The sequence below is a fragment of the Pelophylax lessonae genome (genome assembly GCF_965119305.1).
Source record: "Pelophylax lessonae genome assembly, chromosome: 4".
Lineage (NCBI taxonomy): Eukaryota > Metazoa > Chordata > Amphibia > Anura > Ranidae > Pelophylax > Pelophylax lessonae.
Window position 1 is genome coordinate 201,235,134 of NC_138771.1, and position 21,061 is coordinate 201,256,194.

A 21,061-nucleotide genomic window follows, 5' to 3' on the forward strand; every position below is an offset into this window, starting at 1 on the left:
TGATCAGTATTTACCTATATACTGTATTTAGTGCACAGAGTAATAGGTAGTGAAGGGGTTAACTGGGGCTGATCAAGGGGTTAAAACTTTATTAGGGGATAGGTGGCGGGTACCCTAACCCTATTTGGGCCTAACGCAGGCGCAAACTACGCTCACAAGTGACACTTATACAGTGATCAGTAAAATATCTGTATACCACTGTATATAGTGTTCACTGTGAGGGGTTTGGGGGTGATCAGGGGGTGATCAGAGGTGATGAAGGGGTTAAATGTGCCTATGTGAGGTGTGTCAGTGTAGTGTTGGTGGAACTCACGTTTTTGGTGTGTCTCTGTCTCTCTCCTGGAACCGAAAGGACTCCAGGAGGGACAGTGACATCACTTCCCCTGTCTGTGTTTACATTACACAGACAGGGGACAGATTGTCATTGGTGGGGACCGATCGCCAGACACTGACCAAAAATCATTGGTCAGTATCTGGTGATTGATCGGTTCCCTACCGAATGTGATCGGTATCGGGACCCAAGGAGCCGCTCTGGAGCCGCGATCGCGCATGACGTAATACTACGTGGCTGGACGGTATCGTGCCACACTGCCGCAGTAGTATTACCGCGCGCGGTCCTAAAGTGGTTAAACAAAAGAAATGAGACTTTAGCATCACTTTAAGTTTTGGATAGAGTAAAGGGGGATTCGAGCACCTGGCAGGTTTTATTGCTGTCTGTGCCCCATTTAAGAGGAGTTCCAGCCTGTAAAAACAAAAAAATAAAAATTTAAAGTCAACAGTTACAAATACTGTAGCTGCTGACTTTTAATATAAGGACACATACCTGTCCAGGGAGCCCACAATGTCGGCACCCCGAGCTGATCCGCTCACTGGCTCCGGGTGCAGGCGCTGGCATCTTCACTCCACCCTTGCGGCTTCACAGCCTGTTTCCTACTGCGCATATGCAATTTGCGCTGCTTTTTCTGAATGGTCCCACTGTCTTCTGGGACCTGTGTGTCTCCCAGAAGGCAGCAGGGGGGAAGGAGGAGATGCTGGAAATTTTGTAGATCACCATACAATGATTGCAGTGATCTTATCGAGGAGGGGGAGCAATCAAGCGGAGTTTCAGCTTTTGGGTGGAGCTCTGCTTTAAGGGAGATTCACCTTCTCTATGTCTCCTGTTTACCATTATCATTGAAAGTAAAAGAAAGAAGACTGTTGGGTTGCCTCCAGAAAAGTAATAGAGGGGAAATTGTCCAATGGGGACACTAGTTCTGGTGACCTGGGAGTCCCCAAGGAATTCCCTTAAAGAGGAACTGCAGTCTGCTCACATAATTTGTAGTAAAAACATGTTTGCTATTCTGAAGCTTCCCTCCAACCACTTTGCATATTATTTTATATACTATATTCTGTGATTCTGTACTTGCAAAATACCATGCAGAAATCTCCATCCACTAAGTCTGGCTGCAGCCATTTTAACTGTGGACAGCTAAAGCTGCTGCCTGTTCAATTCCTGGATTTACACAGACATACAGACAAACACACATACTGTATATACAGACAGACAGACACACTCACACTACTGCTTGCCAGTGTGCTGCCAGAATACCGCTACCCATCAGAAAATGTAACAGAAGTGAAGTTCTGAGGAGAAATTGCTTACTGCGCATGCGCCATGCATTCCAAAATGGCCACCATGCGTTCCAATAGGTTTTCTAGTCTGGCAGAACATGAAGGCAGCAGTGGACATCTTCTTACACCTAGGCAAGTCTTCAATTTCACACATAATTTAGCAGTACACTCACCTTATATACTAAAATACAGTATTAGATTTTTATTAATATAGTATTATTAGTATTATAGTAAATACAGTGGCAAGCCTACAGGCAGAAGATGGCAGCGACCATCTTAGTACCCCGCACTGCTTAGAGCCAAAGTGATTATATTGTGTAATAGACTATTTCAATCAGTTGTGAGTGAAATAGTCTATTTCAGTATATAAATACCTATAAAAGTGCTGCGATAGAAATACTTAATCAATATATAAACAGGTGATATTGATGGTGTAATAAATATCAAAAGAGTCTAAAATAAAGTCCATAAGTGTCCAAATAAAGGTGAAAAGAAGAAACTTCCAACATGGTAGTAAAAAAACAAAGATGGTAAGAAAATCATAAAAATTTCTTCACAAACACCGCTGTGCATATATCCCACCACTGGCTAGATTGGTCTCTCACCTCAGCCACAGACCCATAAAGGGTCAAAGATCGCATATATCAGCTGTAGCAGCCTGGGGATTATCCTCTCCTAGCTCTCTCGGACAGCCCAACATAGATCACTCAGGTGGGGATGGATGAACTCCAATCAGACTCAGAAATCGGTGTATATATAAAACAAAGGGGACATATATAGTGCTCTCTGTCTGAATACCAATATCTTTATTAGATATAGTAAAAGGTACTCACATTTAGCGGCACTCAGCGGTGCACGCAATGCAGACAGATACACATGCAGCTGGGACAAAGGGAAAGTACAATGCCAGGTACGCAGGCTCCCATTTCAGTATATAAGGTGAGTTAACTGCTAAAATAAGTGTGAAATTGAAGACTTGCTTGGGTGTAAGAAGATGTCCGCTGCCGCCTTAGCTCATGTGCAATAAGCAATCTTGTTCACAATGTCCCTTCCGTGGGTAGCAGTATTCTGATAGAACACCGACACATTTCTCATCTCTTGATGAATACTCATGGATCTCTGCTGTCTCCTGTTATCTCCACCCTTATCCAGCAATACAGCAATGTATCGAGACGCATTCCTTCCTGATACGCGTATCGATACAGATGATTCTGTATTGATAGGGCAAAAAAATGCTGTGATGCAGCTTTGAAAAAGAAACAGAACAGAAAGTACTATTTTAAGTTTAAAAGGTAACAAATATTTTGTGTCTTAAGTTGTGCCAACCTGAAGACTTTTTCTTTTGTTATACAGAATAATAAAGAAGGTACTGCTGATGGGTACTGCTGGCTGGTACTGCTGGCTGGTACTGCTGGTGGGTACTGCTGGCTGGTACTGCTGGCGGGAACTGCTGGTGGGTACTATTGGCTGGTACTGCTGGCTGGTGCTGCTGGCGGGTACTACTGATGGGTACTGCTGGCTGGTACTGCTGGTGGGTACTGTTGGCGGGTACTGCTGGCTGGTACTGCTGGTGGGTACTGTTGGCTGGTACTGCTGGCTGGTACTGCTGGCTGATACTTCTGGTGGGTACTGCTGGATGGTACTGCTTGCTGGTACTGATGGCGGGTACTGCTGGTGGGCACTGTTGGCTGGTGCTGCTGGCGGGTACTGCTGGTGGGCACTGTTGGCTGGTGCTGCTGGCTGGTACTGCTGGTGGGTGCTGCTGACGAGTATTGCTGGTTGGTACTGCTGGCTGGTACTGCTGGTGGATACTGCTGGTGGGTACTGATGGCGGGTACTGCTGGTGGGTACTGATGGTGTGTACTGCTGGTGGGTATTGCTGGCTGGTACTGCAGGTGGGAAATGCTGGTTCCTATGAGACTCATCAACGTCGGAGTATGAGGAGTGGCGCTGTAAGAAGCATGCAGAGCCGATGCTTCCTGTATCTCTCCTCTCACAGGAGTGCATTTGATATCACTCCACCTGTGACAGGACGGAGCCGGAACTATACAGGGAGCATTGCATCTGTTCTGACTCTGGGATACGCTGACAGCCGGGTGCCCTGGACATCGCAGGGCACTTGCCCAAATGTAAGAGGTTCCCACACCTCGCGGAAGACTTGGGATGTTTGCCTTGACATAAGGGCCCTTTGGGCATCAAGGGGCAGGTGCCCAAGCACCCTCCGCCCCCCTCTGCATGTGCCTGGACTGGGTTTACAAACCTCCCTTGTTCTATCCCAAATGAAAAAAAAAAAGTTTTGCCTAAATTTCTATTCTAACTTAAAAATGATTGGAATGTAATGTGGAAATGGATATATGATTTTACATTTTAACTAGCAGTTAACCTTTGCAGTCATGGAGGGGGGTCACTCTTTGTACCTGGAATTGGTGTACATGTCTTCAGCTGCTGTGTCCTGATTATCAGCCAGGCAGGACACGCATCTGGAGCGAAGCGATCCCTGGCCAAGTATAGGGTTGGACTGTCAGTAATCGGGGGTTTCCAGATGTGGAAGATCCAGGCTGACAGTGTGAGCTCTGGCCCCGCCCCTTCCTCCTCCCCCCTCCCATGTGCTGTCACTGCATGCTGCATCCTCCTCTCTCGCTCGCTGTCAGAGCAGTGTGCTCGCCGGAGATCGCTGCTGCTTCTTCCTCTCATCTGCTCGCCTTAAGGATCTTCCAAACCCCCTCCGCCGCCCCCATGTTCGGACCGGATAAACTGGGCTACGAGATGGATTTCGGCTACAGGAGTACGGCTTCTCTAGGGGACTTTAACCCGTTCAGCGCTAGCATCCCAGCCACCAAAGTGGAGTTAACAATCTCTTGCAGGTGAGGATCCCATGTCTCAGGAACTTTCCTGTGCTGCCTGGGAAGTTTGTGTGATCGGGGCTGTTAGGATTATGAGTAGATTGTGTGTGATCTGTGCAAAGATTGTACTTGTGACTTGGGCTGCTCATCTAGATACATTGTTACATGGGACGTGTTCTAGTATGGGCTAAAAGTGTCCCACAATTAGGAAAGAAGTCACTTCCAGTCTGACATGTAAACATTGCGATCAGCAATTATGTCCTGGCTGCACTCCCTATATACAGGCTTCTCCAGATTGGATGACAGCCAGTGTCTTCCTATGCATAATGTTTAGGCACTTCATCTGAAAGCTTTCACTTTTCAAGCCAACATCTGATGCATTAGAAATGTGCATGTCATTGTCCTGTGATGCCATCTATGGTGTGTGGATCATTTCTTTATATAATGTAACAACAAAGAAGACGGAAGTATTTCACAACTACTCAACTGTATACTATAGCTAGTAGAGATAGTTTGTAAACGAGGAGGAGGAGACTAGATCTTTTGATGAAGGTTTTTATTCACTGTGTGTTGCAATGTAACTAAAAGATGTATTAAAAAAAGTGCCAAAAGAGAAGAATAAATCCTTGATGAAGGTTATAATCACTGTATGGTACACTATACCTATTTCCAATAAAATTAGTTTATATACTGCTAAAAGAAGATTAAATCTTTGATAGGGTTCAAATGACTGTATAGTATACTATGTACTTAGAAGATATATGCATAATAAAACAAAAAGCGTATAAACTGAGAAGAATAGATCCCTAACGAAGGGTTGTCGTAAGCACTATATAGTACACTATACCTATACCATAAATTTATGTTAAAATAGCATATAAACTGCAACAGGAGAAAAAAAGATCCTCAATTTAAGGAGTTTAACCACTATTATGCTATAGCTATAAGATGTCATTATACTAAAAATAGCATATAAACAGCTACAGGAGAAAAAAAAAAAACAGTCAGTTTAAGGAGTTTAATCACTATTACGCTATAGCAATAAGATATAATTATATAAAAAAGCATATAAACAGCTAAAGGAGAAAAAAAATCCTCAATTTAAGGAGTTTAATCACTATTATGCTATAGCTATAAGATATATTTATAATAAAAAAGCATATAAACAGCTACAGGAGAAAAAAAATCCTCAATTTAAGGAGTTTAATCACTATTATGCTATAGCTATAAGATATATTTATAATAAAATAGCATATAAACAGCTAAAGCAGAAACAAAATCTTCAATTTAAGGAGTTTAATCACTATTACGCTATAGCTATACGACATATTTTATATAAAATAGCATATAAACAGCTAAAGGAGAAAAAAAATCCTCAATTTAAGGAGTTTAATCACTATTATGCTATAGCTATAAGATATATCTATAATCAAAAAGCATATAAACAGCTACAGGATAAAAAAAGAACCTCAATTAAGGTTTTTAATCCCTATTATGCTGTAACTATAAGATATATTTTTAATAAAAATAGCAAATAAACAGCTACAGGAGAAAAATCACTACGCAATACACTATAACTATAAGATATATTTCTAATAAAAATAACTTGTGCACTGCTAAAAGCCCAGAATAGATCCCAAGTAAAGGTTGTAATTAAGGTATAGTACACTATACCTGTAGGATATATTTCTAGTGAAAATAGCTTTTACACTGCTAAAAGAGAAGAGTAGGTCCTCCACTGTAGGTTAGGAGCACTGTATAGAACTCTATACCTGTAAGATAGAGCTGATAAATGGCAGAAAAAGCAAGAATATATCCTCGATGAAGGTTGTAATCACTGTATAGTACCCTATACCTGTAATATATGTTTGTAATGAAATAACTTATAAACTGTCAAAAGAGGAGAAGAGATCCTCAATGAAGGCTTTCAATCATTAGTTTCTATAGGTTGACATATAGTACAGATGATGTTTTTTTGTTGTCTTTTTATTTATCTTCATGGAAGTGCTTGGTATTGTTAGCTGATTGATTAGCTACCAATGCATAACCTGGCTTGTATGATTTTGTTAGTTGTTTGTTTAGTTGTTTCCCTTTGAACCCTATGCTTGCTGTAAATGATCAATATTTTTCTATCTGCATGAATCTCCTCCTAGCCAGATATAAAAAGCTTAAAGGTTTGATTTTGTAATTTTAACTTTGGAATATAATAATGTGATGATAGCTGTGACTCACGAGATGCCATGTCAACAAGCTGCACTCAGCTGTCTGTGCCAATCACTTGTCCCTCCCAATATACTTCCTGCTTCCGAGAATTATTAACTTTATGTTATCAGGAACCAATTTCTTTTTGGCGTTCTTCTATTGCATAATTGTGGAAACAGTTGAAATCCTGTAATACAATACACTGTAGGATTAAAAAAACAAAAAGGTGATGTGCTGTGTAAGTCAACCTGGGATTAGATTCAGGATGTCATGCAAATGCCACCAGATTTTTTTTACCTCCCAACAAAGTGGAAAAGTTCATATGGGCAGCAATTCATACCAGTTAGGAGGTCATTTTAGTTTGATTGATCTGGGGCAGGCTAGGCAAAAGTGTGTGTGTGTGTGTGTGTGTGTGTGTTTCCTCCTCTATAGCGCCATTCATACTGGTTGCTAGTACGTTGATGTGGAATTGTTGTTTTTTTTGTTTTGTTGTTTTTTTTTTTAAACATCCAAGGCAATATTAAAGTGAATCTTTTTCTATTTTCAGTTGATATGGTAAATAAGGACATGTTTTATGTAAGTATTCATTTGGGAGGTTATGGGAATATAAGTAACCACTGAAATAATGTTGCAACCATTTTTCATACATTGGCTTTACTAATCTAAATAGATGTGATGCAACCCAGATTAGACATCAGTAGGGTTGAGCGGACACCTAGATGTCCGTGTTCGACGGGTTCGGCCGAACTTTAAAAAAAAGTCCGGGTCCGTGTCCCGGACTTTTACCGAACTTTTCCCGGACACCGAACCCCATTGAAGTCAATGGGGACCCGAACTTTAAGGCACTAAAATGGCTCTAAAACACCAAAGGAAAGGGCTAGAGTGCTGCAAATGGCAGCAAAACGTAATTAAGAGCATGGCAAGTGCTCTGCAAACAAATGTGGATAGGGAAATAACTTAAAACAACAAAAAAAAACAGAAAAATAAAACAATGTTCTTCTTCATCTCTGAAGGACGAGGCCCATATGGAGTAGGAGGGAGGTTGAGGTGGTGGTGGATGTGGCGGTGACATAGGCGTGCGCACAGGGTGTGCTGGGTGTGCCTGGGCACACCCTAATCACCTAGGGCACATAGCATTGCCAGTGAGGAGATGGGAAAGATCTCCCTGGGACCTGCTCTGCTCTATTTCTCCTTGCCTACAGGTACATGGCCCCGATACATTACTCTCCCTGCTGGCAAACACATGCATGTGTATTTCAACTTTGGGGTGCACACCTTAATGCAATAGGCTGCGCACACCTATGGGCGGTGTAGGTGGAAGCGGCGGTGGAGGAGGACCAGGGCCGGATTAACAGCATCATGGGCTTGGTGCTGAGGATTTTGAAGGGCCTTAGGGCCGTGCCTTGCCATGCACCCAGAGGAGGAAGGGTGCAGCCATGCATGCCTAATTCAACATGGGATGCTGTCTCTGAAGCCCATAAACACATCCATGCATCGCCAACTGTCCCTCCTTGTCCGGCCTTCACGCTGTGTGGGGAGGTTCTGAGGGTGCTGCCTGGGGAAGCGAGCATAGAAGCCAGACTTCTGTGTTTACAAGTGACAGAAGAGCGGTAACAGTGAATATGGCCAACCCGGGGCCTATATAAAAGGTAGGGGCCTGGAGCTGCAGCTCCAATAGACCCTACATTAATCTGGCCCTGAGGAGGAGGACGAGGTAGCCAACACTGCTTCTTTTCACAAATTTTAAATGAGGGTACACCCCAAAAGAGTGAGAAAGAGCAAAAATGGAACAATGGGTGGGTAAGGTCGGTATCCATTGCTATTCTGCATAAGGTACGGAAAAGTCCCGTGGGATCCATGCCTGGTTCATTTTAATGAACGTGAGCTTGTCCACATTGTCTCTGGACAGGCGGCTGCGCTTGTCTGTTATAACGCCCCCAGCCGTGCTAAATACCCGTTCAGATAATACACTGGCTGCAGGGCACGCCAGCACCTCCAAGGCGTAAAGGGCAAGCTCAGGCCATGTGCCCAATTTGGAGACCCAGAAGTTGAAGGGGGCAGACCCGTCATTCACTACATGTAGGCGTGTGCACACATACTGCTCCACCATGTTGGTAAAATGCTGCCTCCTGCTAAGACGTTCCATCTGAGCTGCTGGTGCTGCTGTTTGTTGTGGCGTGCTGACAAAGCTTTTCCACATTTCGGCCATGCTAACCCTGCCTTCTGAGGTGCTGGCGGTGCCCTGGTTGCGTTGGCGACCTCCTCCTCCTCCTCCTCTGCCTTGTGCTTCCACTGTGGCCCCGCTGTCAGATGGGAATGCCAGCAGCATGGCGTCTACCAGCGTGCGCTTGTACTCGCGCATCTTGCGATCGCGCTCCAGTGAGTGAATTAAGGACGGTACGTTGTCCTTGTAACGGGGATCCAGCAGCGTGGCCACCCAGTAATCAGCACAAGTTAGAATGTGGGCAACTCGGCGGTCGTTGTGGAGACACTGCAGCATGTAATCGCTCATGTGTGCCAGGCTGCCCAGAGGCGACGAAAGGCTGTCCTCTGTGGGAGGTGTATGGTCCGTGTCCTCTGTATCCCCCCAGCCACGCACCAGTGATGGCCATGAGCTGGCCTGGGTGCCACCCTGCTGTGAACATGGTTCCATCTCCTCCTCCAGCTCCTCCTCCTCCTCATCCTCCTCATCCTCCAGAACTGTGCCCCTGCTGGACAATTGCGTCCCTGGCGTTTGCGTGTGCAGGAACCCACCCTCGGAGCCCCTTGCGAATGACTGCCCTGAAAGCCTTGGAAATGTTACCTCTTCATCCTCCTCCTCCTCCTCATCCTGTGCCACATCCTCTTCCATCATCGCCCGAATTGTTTTTTCAAGGAGGCATAGAAGTGGGATAGTTAAGCTGAGAACGGCGTCATTGCCACTGGCCATGTTGGTGGAGTACTCAAAACAGCGCAACAAGGCACACAGGTCTCGCATGGAGGCCCAGTTATTGGTGGTGAAGTGGTGCTGTTCCGCAGAGCGACTCACGTGTGCGTGCTGCAGCTGAAACTCCACTATGGCCTGCTGCTGCTCGCACAGTCTTTCCAGCATGTGCAAGGTGGAGTTCCACCTTGTGGGCACGTCACATATGAGGCGGTGAGCGGGAAGGCCGAAGTTACGCTGCAGCGCTGCCAGGCGAGCAGCAGCAGGGTGAGAACGCCGAAAGTGCGCACAAACGGCCCGCACTTTCTGCAGCAGCTCTGACATATCGGGGTAGTTTTTAAGGAACCTCTGCACCACCAAATTCAGCACATGCGCCAGGCAAGGGATGTGCGTCAAACCGGCTAGGCCCAGAGCTGCTATGAGATTTCGCCCGTTATCGCACACCACCAGGCCGGGCTTGAGGCTCGCTGGCAGCAACCACTCATTTGTCTGCTGTTCCATGCTCCTCCACAACTCCTGCGCGGTGTGTGGTTTGTCCCCCAAACAGGCAAGTTGTAAAACTGCCTGCTGTCGTTTACCCCTGGCCGTGCTGAAGTTGGTGGTGAAGGTGTTACGCTGTCCGGATGAGGAGGCGGTAGAGGATGAGGAAGCGGAGTAGGAGGAGTTAGGAACAGGAGGCAAACTGAAGCGCCCTGCAATCCTCGGTGGTGGAAGGACATGCGCCAAATTGCTATCCGCCTCAGGCCCATCCGCCACTGCATTTACCCAGTGTGCCGTTAGGGAGATATAACGCCCCTGACCGTGCTTACTGGTCCACGTATCCGTAGTTAGGTGGACCTTGGCACAGATGGCGTTGCGCAGTGCACACCTGATTTTTTCCCCCACTTGGTTGTGCAGGGAAGGGATGGCTTGCCTGGAAAAGTAGTGGCGGCTGGGCACGACGTACTGTGGGACAGCCACCGACATAAGGTTTTTAAAACTGTGCGTCTCCACCAGACGGAATGACAGCATTTCAAAGGCCAATAATTTTGAAATGCTGGCATTCAGGGCCAGGGATCGCGGGTGGGTAGGGGGGTACTTCCTCTTCCTCTCAAGTGTTTGGGAGATGGAAAGCTGAACGCTTCCACGGGACATTGTGGAGATGGTTGTTGGTGACCCAGGTGGTGGTGTTGCTGACAGATCGTCTGTTTGCGGGGTGGCAGGTGCCGGTATCACTACAGATGTGGCTGGAGCGGCCGAGACTGCAGCAGAAGAGGAAGCAGGATGAGCCAGAGACGTTTCTTGGTTTTGAAGGTGTGTACTCCACTGCAGCTCGTGCTTTGCACTTAGATGCCTGATCATGCAGGTTGTGCTCAGGTTGAGAAGGTTCATGCCTCGCTTCAAGCTCTGATTGCACATGGTGCAAACCACTCGTGTCCTGTCATCAGCACATTTTCTAAAGAACTTCCACGCTAGAGAACTCCTTTGAGCTGACTTTGGTGCGCTCGTTCCCTTGCTGCGTTGGGCAGTAGCGGGCGTAGTGTCTAGGGCACGGCCGCTCCGCTTCTGCACCCTGCTCCCTCTTCTGCTGTGCTGGTGGCTCTGTGCGACCACCGCATCTTCCTCCAAACTACTCAGTTCACCTGCATGACGTTCATTCCATGTGGGGTCGAGGACCTCATCGTCCTCCACATCATCTTCCACCCAGTCTTCACCCCTGCCCTCCTTGTCGGTCTCCACAATGCTGAACGCCGCAGCAGTTGGCACCTGCGTTTCGTCATCATCGGAGACGTGCTGCGATGATCCTTGCATGTACTCATCTTGAGGAATAAGTGGTTGGGCATCGCTGCACTCAATCTCTTCCACTTCTGGGGCAGGGCTAGGTGGATGGCCCTGGGAAACCCTGCTGACAGAGTCCTCAAAAAGAATAAGAGACTGCTGTATGGCTTGGGGCTCAGACTGCTGGCCTGATTTGCAAGGGGGTGAGGTGAAAGACGGTTGGACATTGGCTGCAGGTGCCAACTCTGACCTTTCTGCAGTAGACTGGGTGGGAGACAATGTGAAGGAACTGGAGGCACTGTCAGCAGCAAACCAATCTACTATCGCCTCAACTTGTTCTGGCCTCATCACTTCTAGGGGCGTTTGATGCCCTACCAAATACTGATGCAGGTTCTGTCGCCTACTCACACTTGAGGAAGGTGTTTCACTTGTGCGTGTAGCTGGCACAGATCGACCATGTCCTCTCCTTGCAACAGGAGCTCTACCAGCAGCACCACGACCCAGGCCACGGCCCTTATTTGACGGTCTCCTCATATTTCTGTAATTTAAGATCTTGCCCTAGAAAGGTTTTTATTGAATAGCGGAATAGAAAATATGATCCAAAAAAAGTGTATGTATATCACACGTACACAACCACACTAGGCCCCAATTACTATTGTTTGTACCCCTAAAAGGCTAGATGAGGAGTAGGGGGGAGTATGGAACAGGCAGCACCCTCAAACCTTCAGAAGTATGAGATGAACCCCAACAACTTGGAAAGGTGGATCTCTCTCACACGTACCGACACAGACTATCCCGCAATTCAATTGATCCTCAAAGGTTTTTATTGAATAGCGGAATAGGAAATATGATCAAAAAAAGTGTATGTATCTCGCACGTACACAACCACACTAGGCCCCAATTACTATTGTTTGTACCCCTAAAAGGCTAGATGAGGAGTAGGGGGGGTATGGAACAGGCAGCACCCTCAAACCTTCAGAAGTATGAGATGAACCCCAACAACTTGGAAAGGTGGATCTCTCTCACACGTACCGACACAGACTATCCCGCAATTCAATTGATCCCCAAAGGTTTTTATTGAATAGCGGAATAGGAAATATGATCAAAAAAAGTGTATGTATCTCACACGTACAGAAACACACTAGGCCCCAATTACTATTGTTTGTACACCTAAAAGGATGGATGAGGAGGAGGAGGAGTATGGAACAGGCAGCACCCTCAAAGCTTCAGAAGTATGAGATGAACCCCAAAAACTTGGAAAGGTGGATCTCACACGTACCGACACAGACTATTCCGCAATTTAATTGATCCCCAAAGGTTTTTATTGAATAGCGGAATAGGAAATATGATCAAAAAATGTGTATGTATCTCACACGTACAGAAGCACACTAGGCCCCAATTACTATTGTTTGTACACCTAAAAGGATGGATGAGGAGGAGGAGGAGTATGGAACAGGCAGCACCCTCAAAGCTTCAGAAGTATGAGATGAACCCCAAAAACTTGGAAAGGTGGATCTCACACGTACCGACACAGACTATCCCGCAATTTAATTGATCCCCAAAGGTTTTTATTGAATAGCGGAATAGGAAATATGATCAAAAAATGTGTATGTATCTCACACGTACAGAAGCACACTAGGCCCCAATTACTATTGTTTGTACACCTAAAAGGATGGATGAGGAGGAGGAGGAGTATGGAACAGGCAGCACCCTCAAAGCTTCAGAAGTATGAGATGAACCCCAAAAACTTGGAAAGGTGGATCTCACACGTACCGACACAGACTATCCCGCAATTTAATTGATCCCCAAAGGTTTTTATTGAATAGCGGAATAGGAAATATGATCAAAAAATGTGTATGTATCTCACACGTACAGAAGCACACTAGGCCCCAATTACTATTGTTTGTACACCTAAAAGGATGGATGAGGAGGAGGAGGAGTATGGAACAGGCAGCACCCTCAAAGCTTCAGAAGTATGAGATGAACCCCAAAAACTTGGAAAGGTGGATCTCACACGTACCGACACAGACTATCCCGCAATTTAATTGATCCCCAAAGGTTTTTATTGAATAGCGGAATAGGAAATATGATCAAAAAAAGTGTATGTATCTCGCACGTACAGAAACACACTAGGCCCCAATTACTATTGTTTGTACACCTAAAAGGATGGATGAGGAGGAGGAGGAGTATGGAACAGGCAGCACCCTCAAAGCTTCAGAAGTATGAGATGAACCCCAAAAACTTGGAAAGGTGGATCTCACACGTACCGACACAGACTATTCCGCAATTTAATTGATCCCCAAAGGTTTTTATTGAATAGCGGAATAGGAAATATGATCAAAAAATGTGTATGTATCTCACACGTACAGAAGCACACTAGGCCCCAATTACTATTGTTTGTACACCTAAAAGGATGGATGAGGAGGAGGAGGAGTATGGAACAGGCAGCACCCTCAAAGCTTCAGAAGTATGAGATGAACCCCAAAAACTTGGAAAGGTGGATCTCACACGTACCGACACAGACTATCCCGCAATTTAATTGATCCCCAAAGGTTTTTATTGAATAGCGGAATAGGAAATATGATCAAAAAAAGTGTATGTATCTCGCACGTACACAACCACACTAGGCCCCAATTACTATTGTTTGTACCCCTAAAAGGCTAGATGAGGAGTAGGGGGGGTATGGAACAGGCAGCACCCTCAAACCTTCAGAAGTATGAGATGAACCCCAACAACTTGGAAAGGTGGATCTCTCTCACACGTACCGACACAGACTATCCCCCAATTTAACTGATCCCCAGAGGTTTTTGATTAAATAGCGGAATAGAAAATATGATCCCAAAAAAGTGTATGTATATCACACGTACACAACCACACTAGGCCCCAATTACTATTGTTTGTACCCCTAAAAGGCTAGGAGTAGGGGGGAGTATGGAACAGGCAGCACCCTCAAACCTTCAGAAGTATGAGATGAACCCCAACAACTTGGAAAGGTGGATCTCTCTCACACGTACCAACACAGACTATCCCCCAATTTAACTGATCCCCAGAGGTTTTTGATTAAATAGCGGAATAGAAAATATGATCCCAAAAAAGTGTATGTATATCACACGTACACAACCACACTAGGCCCCAATTACTATTGTTTGTACCCCTAAAAGGCTAGGAGTAGGGGGAGTATGGAACAGGCAGCACCCTCAAACCTTCAGAAGTATGAGATGAACCCCAACAACTTGGAAAGGTGGATCTCTCTCACACGTACCAACACAGACTATCCCCCAATTTAACTGATCCCCAGAGGTTTTTGATTAAATAGCGGAATAGAAAATATGATCCCAAAAAAGTGTATGTATATCACACGTACACAACCACACTAGGCCCCAATTACTATTGTTTGTACCCCTAAAAGGCTAGGAGTAGGGGGGAGTATGGAACAGGCAGCACCCTCAAACCTTCAGAAGTATGAGATGAACCCCAACAACTTGGAAAGGTGGATCTCTCTCACACGTACCAACACAGACTATCCCCCAATTTAACTGATCCCCAGAGGTTTTTGATTAAATAGCGGAATAGAAAATATGATCCCAAAAAAGTGTATGTATATCACACGTACACAACCACACTAGGCCCCAATTACTATTGTTTGTACCCCTAAAAGGCTAGGAGTAGGGGGGAGTATGGAACAGGCAGCACCCTCAAACCTTCAGAAGTATGAGATGAACCCCAACAACTTGGAAAGGTGGATCTCTCTCACACGTACCAACACAGACTATCCCCCAATTTAACTGATCCCCAGAGGTTTTTGATTAAATAGCGGAATAGAAAATATGATCCCAAAAAAGTGTATGTATATCACACGTACACAACCACACTAGGCCCCAATTACTATTGTTTGTACCCCTAAAAGGCTAGGAGTAGGGGGAGTATGGAACAGGCAGCACCCTCAAACCTTCAGAAGTATGAGATGAACCCCAACAACTTGGAAAGGTGGATCTCTCTCACACGTACCAACACAGACTATCCCCCAATTTAACTGATCCCCAGAGGTTTTTGATTAAATAGCGGAATAGAAAATATGATCCCAAAAAAGTGTATGTATATCACACGTACACAACCACACTAGGCCCCAATTACTATTGTTTGTACCCCTAAAAGGCTAGGAGTAGGGGGAGTATGGAACAGGCAGCACCCTCAAACCTTCAGAAGTATGAGATGAACCCCAACAACTTGGAAAGGTGGATCTCTCTCACACGTACCAACACAGACTATCCCCCAATTTAACTGATCCCCAAAGGTTTTTGATTAAATAGCGGAATAGAAAATATGATCCCAAAAAAGTGTATGTATATCACACGTACACAACCACACTAGGCCCCAATTACTATTGTTTGTACCCCTAAAAGGCTAGATGAGGAGTAGGGGGAGTATGGAACAGGCAGCACCCTCAAACCTTCAGTATGAGATTGTGTTCACTGTACCCCACAAAGATTGAGTTCACTGCACCCCACAAAGATTGTGTTCACTGCACCTCACAAAGATTGTGTTCACTGCACCTCACAAAGATTGTGTTCACTGTACCCCCCAAAGATTGTGTTCACTGCACCCCACAAAGATTCTGTTCACTGTACCCCACAAAGATTGTGTTCACTGCACCCCAAAAAGATTGTGTTCACTGCACCCCAAAAAGGATGTTGTTCACTGCACCCCAAAAAGGATTTTGTTCACTGCACCCCAAAAAGGATGTTGTTCACTCCACCCCAAAAAGATTGTGTTCACTGCACCCCACAAAGATTGTGTTCACTGCACCCCAAAAAGATTGTGTTCACTGCACCCCAAAAATGATTTTGTTCACTGCACCCCAAAAAGGATTTTGTTCACTGCACCCCAAAAAGGATGTTGTTCACTCCACCCCAAAAAGATTGTGTTCACTGCACCCCAAAAAGATTGTGTTCACTGCACCCCACAAAGGATTTTGTTCACTGCACCCCAAAAAGATTGTGTTCACTGCACCCCAAAAAGGATGTTGTTCACTGCACCCCAAAAAGGATTTTGTTCACTGCACCCCAAAAAGATTGTGTTCACTGCACCCCACAAAGGATTTTGTTCACTGCACCCCACAAAGATTGTGTTCACTGCACACCAAAAAGGATTGTGTTCACTGCACCCCAAAAAGATTTTGTTCACTGCACCCCAAAAAGATTGTGTTCACTGCAGCCCAAAAAGATTGTGTTCACTGCAGCCCAAAAAGATTGTGTTCACTGCAGCCCAAAAAGATTGTGTTCACTGCAGCCCAAAAAGATTGTGTTCACTGCAGCCCAAAAAGATTGTGTTCACTGCAGCTCACACACAGAAAAATGGATGTGGATCACTGACACCTGCCTATCTCCAATCCCACACCACACAGCAATATCGATTGTAGTTTGTAGAACACAGTTTCCCTAAAATTCAGCAGACTCTGTCCCTAACAGGATTGAGAAGAGATCGTAGATCAGGATTGAGTGCAGATTCACCCCACCCCCCACACAGCAATATCGATTGTAGTTTGTAGAACACAGTTTCCCTAAAATTCAGCAGACTCTGTCCCTAACAGGATTGAGAAGAGATCGTAGATCAGGATTGAGTGCAGATTCACCCCACCCCCCACACAGCAATATCGATTGTAGTTTGTAGAAGACACTGACCCTATATAATTCAGCAGACTCTATCCCTAAAATGCCTACAACTCGCCCTGCCTAAACACTCCGACCTGTCCCTCAATTCTATCCGGACACAAATGGTTTTTTCCTGCCTATCTTTCCCTAATCAGCAGCCAGCACGTTGATGTGTGCTCTGTCCCTGAATCTAAGCAGCATAATGACGCCGCTGCGGCTGCCTCGAACTTATAAAGACTTGGTCACATGCTTCAGACGGCCAATCACAGCTACTGAGACATTTGCAGGCATGGCTGGGATGGCTTAAGGCACACCAGTTAAACGATTGTTGATTGGCTGTTGAAAGCCCGCCATGAAAAGAGCGCCAAAGCATGCAAAACCCGGAAATAAAACGACCGAACACGGATTTTTACCCGAACATACAGTAAAGTGTCCGTGTCCGTGTTCGGGTACAAAAAATCCAATTATTCGGTACGAACACGAATAATACAGTCCGTGTTCGCTCAACACTAGACATCAGCTCTAATGTGCAATGCATGTAATAAAAGCTAGTTTCTGATTGATTGTTGTATGTTAGTGCATACCACGATAGTTAGCCCCATGATGGTAAATAACACTAACTTAAAAAAAAAAAAAAGGCAGAATATAGTATGAGATACTTCATTGGTATCCAAGTACATCCATGGCTCATGCCATCAACCACTATATCCTGCATTTTTTAAATGTATTTACCAATGTGGGCCTGACTACAGCGGAATGCACTAACCGACAACGACCAATCAGAAGCCAGCTTCACTACACATTGGAAACCTGATGTCTAATCAGTTACCATGGGTTGCCTCACATCAAATTAGGTTGGTAAAGCCAATGCGTTAAAAATGGTTCCAACATTATTCCAGTGGTTGTCTGTATTCCCCCAACCTCCCAAATGGAGAATACTTACATAACCAGAGCCATCGCTCGTCGGATTAGAACTGTCTTTTATATCAGCTTGTTTCTGTACTACCCTATGTCATTGTTACCATGATTTCTAAACCTATGTGTTTATTGGCTTTATTGTTAAGTATTTTTTTTAATTATCATGTAGATCTGTTTCCATTAAAAATATAAAAGTAAATTAATATTTATAGGTCCTCCCCATGCAACACTGTGGAAATCACTCAGTCTAATCTGCCTTTGTACTCTGTTGTTAAGGATGATGGATAGATACATTACTTAAATGTGTAGTCTGTTTTACAGAAATAATCAAATATATTAGCACCAAATATGAAATACTGAATGGAATGCAGAAACCATTATTAATCTGACTTCTTTCATAAACCCTGGACCAGGTGGCATTTACTTCCCTTTAGAATATGCTGCAGCCATATTAGTATAAATGGAGATAAATGTTTAACTAGTAATAAGCGAGATTGTGGTATGCAAACCACCAGTATTAGATTGTGTTATACGCAGGCATTGCATTACATATTGTGTTCCAGTAAAGGGCTATAAGTGTGGCATCTTAAAGCTGTTGAGGCTATTTGCTGGATCAGTAACTTACTGCCTAGCAACCCATCTCCACTTATGTGCAGAAGAGTGTCCATTGCTTATGTGTCAGTCGAAGTCCTTAGATAAAGAATGGGTAGTTAAAAAAACCCCTAAGAGTTAAAATAAAGCATTGGGGCTTATTCCATATTGGAATGTAAAGCCCAGACTGATTTTAGTTTAAGGAAAAGTGAGTGGATATTCTGAAGTATTACTGATAATTAACTGAATTGAAGACTTGTACCATTTAGTCCTTGGTGGGAAGGTATACATGCTGTAACCTGGTGATTGTAAAATTGGCTATGTTGTCCTGGAATGATACAGAGGTACGTGGCTCCATGCATTCTTGAATATTTATTGTAAGCTACGCCTAAAGTACAGAGGTAAAGACACCTAGGTCTTTACCTGCTATCTACAGAATGTGCAGATTAAATCAGATTTGCTGATTTAAGAAGCTGCTTTCACCATCTTCCTTTCCCCGTCTTCATTTTAATTTGCAGCTTTTTTGGGGAGGAAGTGAATACCATTCTTTTGTCATTAACTGCTTGCAATTCCTCGTTCCTCACCTAGGCAAGGATCATGTAATCTCAGCCCACCAGCCCCATCCACCTGCCCTAAGGCTCCTGGGATACCTTTAGAAGTTCCAGGCGGCTGCCGGACTAGACTAACTGCTCCAGTCGATCTTACACATGTGCAGTGGAGAGCCGGCGGTAATTCATCAAGCATAGACTTGTATGGGAAAAGAAAACCTATCTGATGCAAACAAAACCCTTTCTATACAGGTCTTAAAAAATTTATTCTGTCTTGTTTTATATGTTTGGGTTTAGATACGCTTTAACCATTTTTTTCCTTTAATCAAAAAATGTATTATGTCTTATCGAAAAAGAAAAGAGTAATAACTGCGCTTATGTGCATAAATGGGGAGGGAATCGAAAAGATACAACAGTACTATAAGATATTTATCACAGTAAAGAGAAACGTGAAAATACAGTGCCTTGCGAAAGTATTCGGCCCCCTTGAACTTTTTGACCTTTTGCCACATTTCAGGCTTCAAACATAAAGATATAAAACTGTAATTTTTTGTGAAGAATCAACAACAAGTGGGACACAATCATGAAGTGGAACGAAATGTATTGGATATTTCAAACTTTGTTAACAAATAAAAAACTGAAAAATTGGGCGTGCAAAATTATTCAGCCCCCTTAAGTTAATACTTTGTAGCGCCACCTTTTGCTGCGATTACAGCTGTAAGTCACTTGGGGTATGTCTCTATCAGTTTTGCACATCGAAAGACTGAAATTTTTGCCCATTCCTCCTTGCAAAACAGCTCGATCTCAGTGAGGTTGGATGAGGAGCGTTTGTGAACAGCAGTTTTCAGTTCTTTCCACAGATTCTCGATTGGATTCAGGTCTGGACTTTGACTTGGCCATTCTAACACCTGTATATGTTTATTTGTGAACCATTCCATTGTAGATTTTGCTTTATGTTTTGGATCATTGTCTTTTTGGAAGACAAATCTCCGTCCCAGTCTCAGGTCTTTTGCAGACTCCATTAAGTTTTCTTCCAGAATGGTCCTGTATTTGGCTCCATCCATCTTCCCATCAATTTTAACCATCTTCCCTGTCCCTGCTGAAGAAAAGCAGGCCCAAACTATGATGCTGCCACCACCATGTTTGACAGTGGGGATGGTGTGTTCAGAGTGATGAGCTGTGTTGCTTTTACGCCAAACATAACGTTTTGCATCGTTGCCAAAAAGTTTGATTTTGGTTTCATCTGACCAGAGCACCTTCTTCCACATGTTTGGTGTGTCTCCCAGGTGGCTTGTGGCAAACTTTAAATGACACTTTTTATGGATATCTTTAAGAAATGGCTTTCTTCTTGACACTCTTCCATAAAGGCCAGATTTGTGCAGTATACGACTGATTGTTGTCCTATGGACAGAGTCTCCCACCTCAGCTGTAGACCTCTGCAGTTCATCCAGAGTGATCATTGGCCTCTTGGCTGCATCACTGATCAGTCTTCTCCTTGTATGAGCTGAAACTTTAGAGGGACGGCCAGGTGTTTGTAGATTTGCAGTGGTCTGATATTCCTTCCATTTCAATATTATCGCTTGCACGGTGCTCTTTGGGATGTTTAAAGCTTGGGAAATCTTTTTGTATCCAAATCCGGCTTTAAACTTCTCCACAACAGTATCTGGGACCTGCCTGGTTTGTTCCTTGTTCTTCATGATGCTCTCTGCGCTTTAAACAGACCTCTGAGGCTATCACAGTGCAGGTGCATTTATACGGAGACTTGATTACACACAGGTGGATTCTATTTATCATCATTAGTCATTTAGGTCAACATTGGATCATTCAGAGATCCTCACTGAACTTCTGGAGAGAGTTTGCTGCACTGAAAGTAAGGGGCTGAATAATTTTGCACGCCCAATTTTTCAGTTTTTTATTTGTTAACAAAGTTTGAAATATCCAATAAATTTCGTTCCGCTTCATGATTGTGTCCCACTTGTTGTTGATTCTTCACAAAAAATTACAGTTTTATATCTT

General features: G+C 44.4%; 1 protein-coding gene across 2 annotated transcripts in view; it reads left to right on the forward strand.

The window, feature by feature from the left end:
* The first annotated feature begins 4,241 nt into the window (after nt 1-4,241).
* CPNE8 (copine 8) overlaps nt 4,242-21,061 on the forward strand; it is a 386,684-nt gene continuing 369,864 nt past the window's right edge. For both annotated transcript variants that reach the window (XM_082257084.1, XM_082257085.1), the window contains exon 1: nt 4,242-4,475. In XM_082257084.1, coding sequence (XP_082113210.1) covers nt 4,348-4,475 — 128 coding nt within the window. In that variant the 5' untranslated portion in view covers nt 4,242-4,347. The remainder of the gene's footprint in view (nt 4,476-21,061) is intronic.